At 46.8% G+C, this 4,009-nt stretch overlaps 1 protein-coding gene across 1 annotated transcript; it reads left to right on the top strand.

The window, feature by feature from the left end:
- The first annotated feature begins 323 nt into the window (after nt 1-323).
- On the top strand, nt 324-3,790 carry LOC127774397 (uncharacterized). The gene is made up of 7 exons (XM_052300630.1): nt 324-1,115; nt 1,599-1,838; nt 2,023-2,112; nt 2,516-2,665; nt 2,773-2,897; nt 3,032-3,161; nt 3,259-3,790. Exons 1-7 carry the CDS (start codon nt 453-455, stop codon nt 3,382-3,384), a joined length of 1,524 nt encoding a protein of 507 aa, XP_052156590.1. The 5' UTR covers nt 324-452; the 3' UTR covers nt 3,385-3,790.
- The last annotated feature ends 219 nt before the right edge of the window (nt 3,791-4,009 follow it).

Below are 4,009 nucleotides of genomic sequence, written 5' to 3'. Positions count from 1 at the left end.
CCAGCTTCTAAGAATCTGGAAAAGCTCTGAAACCCAGCTTCTGGTTTCTTAGTTCATTTTTGAGAACTACAGATTCTTAAAAGTTATGAACTATTTGAGATAACTTCTAGCAGAAGCAGCTTTTCTGCAGCTGGGACAAGCTCCCCTAAATAAGGCCTTAGACCTAACCCGCCCCGTTCCGTTTCGCCGCGGAAACTGAACGGACCACGTGGCCCCCCTCACCGTCACGCAACGCGAATACGCTATCACGAACGGCATCCAGCCACCTGTCCACGTCGCCTCCGTTCCGCAATCCGTCCCCACCACCGCGGCAGCCGCTGCCACCGCCGGTCTCCCTCCTCCACCACTCCATCCCCCGCTTCGCTTCGCCTCCACAAAAAAAAAAATCTCTTCCGCTTCTCGATTCCTCGCCGCCGCCGCTCCAAGCCCTAGCGGCGGCGCGGCGTGGAGCCATGGAGATCTCCTTCGACGCGTGGGTCGGGGTGCAGCGGCACGGGCAGGACCTCGCGGACCGCCTCGCGCAGGGCTTCTCGGGCCTCCTCCTCCACGCGCACCCGCCGCAGCTCCACTGGTCCGCCCCCGCGCTGCCGGCCAAGCTGATACCCTTCGAGATCGACCTCCCGGTCGTCCCCTTCGTCGTCGGAGGGAGGCGGGCTGGGGGCGGGAGGGGCGCCGCCGACCTCCCCGCCGCGGCCGTCGCGTCGTTCGTCGAGATCGGCGGGCGGCTCGGCCAGGCGGGGTCCGAGCTCGGGGCGTGCGTCGGGGGCGCCGTGCAGCAGCTGGCGCGGCAGATCCCTGTCCCGTTCCTGGCGGAGAGCGCGCGGGGCCGGAAGTGGGAGGCGATTCCGCCGCAGCCTGCTGCTGCGGCGGCGGCGGCGGCGGCGACGGTGAATGAGGGGGAGGTGGCTCTCGCGGTGGAGAGAGCTGAGGATAAGGGGCTCGCATCGGAGAGGGTCGGAGACAGAGGGCCTCTCGAGGTAGCTGCTGCAGCGGCCGCGGCAGCCACTGGAAGTGCCACTGCGACTAGCGTTGGTGGTGCGGAAGGTGGTTTGGATGAGGAAGATGATGGGTTCGGATGCGATATTGGGACTATTGGTAACTTCAAGAAGGCTAAGGTACACATTACCGATTTGCTGATCAAATGTCGCGTCGTAATTGCCACTTACCTGTTACACAATTCTGCAACTGTAATTGGAAGCAAGTTCAATCGGATACTCAGAATGTGCTTAGGAGTGACATTTGTATAGGTTCTAGGTTTATTTGGGGTGTAAAACTGTGTATCTTGTCTGAATTCTGAGGTAGTGAGATTTTAGAGGGCTTTGGTGCTTGGAACTCATTGATTTAATATGCTTGGATTCTTCTTTTGCATGCTCATAGAAAGATTCTGTCCATATGCTTCTAGAATAGCCATGCATATAGTTCAAAAATTATTTTTCTAATATCAGAATTTAAGTATAAGCATACAGGATCGGTACTAAATGTAAAGGTTCAAATTTTGTAGTGGCTGGTGCATACATTTGGTTAAATCTAATGATAGCTGGAGTGCAGTGTGAATTCCATTTGCTGAAGTACATATTATTATGCTGAACATGATGCAGGGAACCGTAAATATCTCAGCAACATACGAGACCAGGCACCATGACTTTGAGACTTCAGTTGTTGCACGTGGGGACCTTTGGAGGTTGGAGTCGTCGCGTGGTGGTTCAAATTCTGGAGATGAAAATGCTCCGCTTTTCCTTGTTCAGCTGGGACCTTTATTATTTGTTCGTGACTCTACACTTCTTTTGCCTATTCATCTGTCAAAGCAGCACCTTCTTTGGTATGGCTATGATCGCAAGGTACTTTTCTTCCCAGCTACCCAGGTCTTGATCTGAAATCTTACATGCCATAAACTTTTTGCATCATAGTGTTTTAGAATCTCAATGATATAATTATGGTGCAAATAATGCCTATCAATGTGCATTGGCTTGTATTTTGTTGCATACCCATACTAATAGTCTAAAACTTGTGTGTTTATTTTAGAACAAAATGCACTCCTTATGTCCAGCTATCTGGTCAAAACATAGAAGATGGATGGTGATGTCAATGATGTGCCTCAATCCTGTAACCTGTGTAAGTATGCATGTTCCTTCTTTGTCTTTTTCTTTCCTCAATTCCCCCTGTTTCCTAGTTGCTATCAGGTATCAGTTATTTTTATACTTCAGTATGATGGACTGGTTTTGCAAATCATCACTTTTCATGCTACGGGCATGCAAATCCAGTAACAATGTTTAACATACTTTACTGTTACATTTTGTCACGTGTATTCGTGCTATCAAATGATACATGTACTTATCGTGTTCTTTGTAGAAAGTTTCCTATATTGATGATTACTTTCTGATGCAATTGGCTGTGCAGTGACTTGATTTGGACTCGGATGTAGAATCTTGTATAACAAGAATATCAAACCTACTCATAACTTTTTGCAACAGTCTCATTTCTACCCTCATATTGTTAACTTGGCTATTTGTTTCAGTCTTTCATGGATGTGCAGTTCCCGAATGGACAGCTAACATACGTTGCTGGAGAAGGGATAACAGCAAGTGGATTTTTCCCATTCTTTGGTGGTTTGCTTCAAGCTCATGGAAAATGTCCTGGGGAAACAAGATTAAGCTTCTCCTTCAAGGTTAGTGTCTGCATAATAAGCCAACTGTAGCTCCACTTCATCCTTCCAAGACCTGTTCCTAATTATTTCACCTGCCATGCTTATTCCCTGTTGCTTTGCTTTTGAAGAGCAAACAAGGCACAAGGTTCACCCCTATGTTTCAATGGCCTGACAATTCTCTTTCATTTGGAGTTGCACAAGCCTTAGCGTGGAAAAGATCTGGCCTTATGGTGAGGCCCAGCATTCAAGTCAGGTAGTTAGATATAAACACTTCTGCAACTCAAAGCCACGTTAGTCAGGCCCAGCACAAGGTTACTCGATTATATTTTTTTGGGTCCCACATTTATTTTCCACTTCTGATTTCCTTGATGGAACTACATGCATCAGTGTTTGCCCCACATTTGGAGGAAGCGATCCTGGGATACGGGCAGAGTTTGTCCATTCATTGAAGGAGGAACTCAATGTAATGTGTGGTTTCTCTTGTGCCAGACATCCCTCGGCCTTCACAGCTGTTTCTGTAAGCTCTCCAGATCATGTTACGCTTCTGTTTATAATCAAGCACACCCTTTACTTTACTGCTAACTGATGTCCTTGTGTGTTGCTATGCATCGCAGCTCGGGCGATCCAAGTGGAATGGACAAGTCGGCAGTTCAGGACTAGTAATCACCTTGGAAACACCGCTGGACAACTTGGCTAGACCATCTTTATCTGTTCAATTGAATGGAGGTTTTGAGTTATGACGTCTATTCCTGTAAGCTGTACATATCACTATATATTGCACGGTGTCCATACTTTCATGTTTCTGGAGAGAGCTGCCAACCTATAAATTGTATTATGTGGACGTTGGTTGAATCTCCTTTTAGTGCCCCTTATTATAGGTTTTAGCCCAGCACCAAAGTCGCAATTCAATAGGTAAGGAAGTAAGTAGCTGGAGCTGTTGCAGGTGCGAATATGTTGCGTCCATTTTGTCGTCATCGCTTGTAAGTAGAATGTATGTATTGCTGTAGCACACCATAATATGGGTTCCTGTTGCCATTGTTGGTCAATGGTCTGGTCGACATTGTAGCCCTCGTTGTCACACTGTTTTCTGCGAGGGAAATGATTTTGTACTTTTGTCCTCTGGAGTTTGAACTGTACTTTTGTCAAGTTACCCTTATGTAACCAAAATGCCCTTGACAAATGCTTACATAGTGTTTGTTTGACTCTTTAGCGCGCTGATTTTACTTATATGCAATAAACTAACAATTGCAAGTATCACATTTTTCAAAGAAAGTTATGATTCGGGAAAAAAAATGCTTGATTAATACTGTTGGTCTAAAAAATAATCCACCATATTTGTGAGTTCTAAAATCCTCTTGCAAATTT

This window comes from Oryza glaberrima, chromosome 5 (assembly GCF_000147395.1).
Source record: "Oryza glaberrima chromosome 5, OglaRS2, whole genome shotgun sequence".
NCBI classification, from domain to species: domain Eukaryota; kingdom Viridiplantae; phylum Streptophyta; class Magnoliopsida; order Poales; family Poaceae; genus Oryza; species Oryza glaberrima.
Note: the sequence above shows the minus strand (reverse complement) of the source record. Positions and strands in the feature narration are given on the sequence as shown.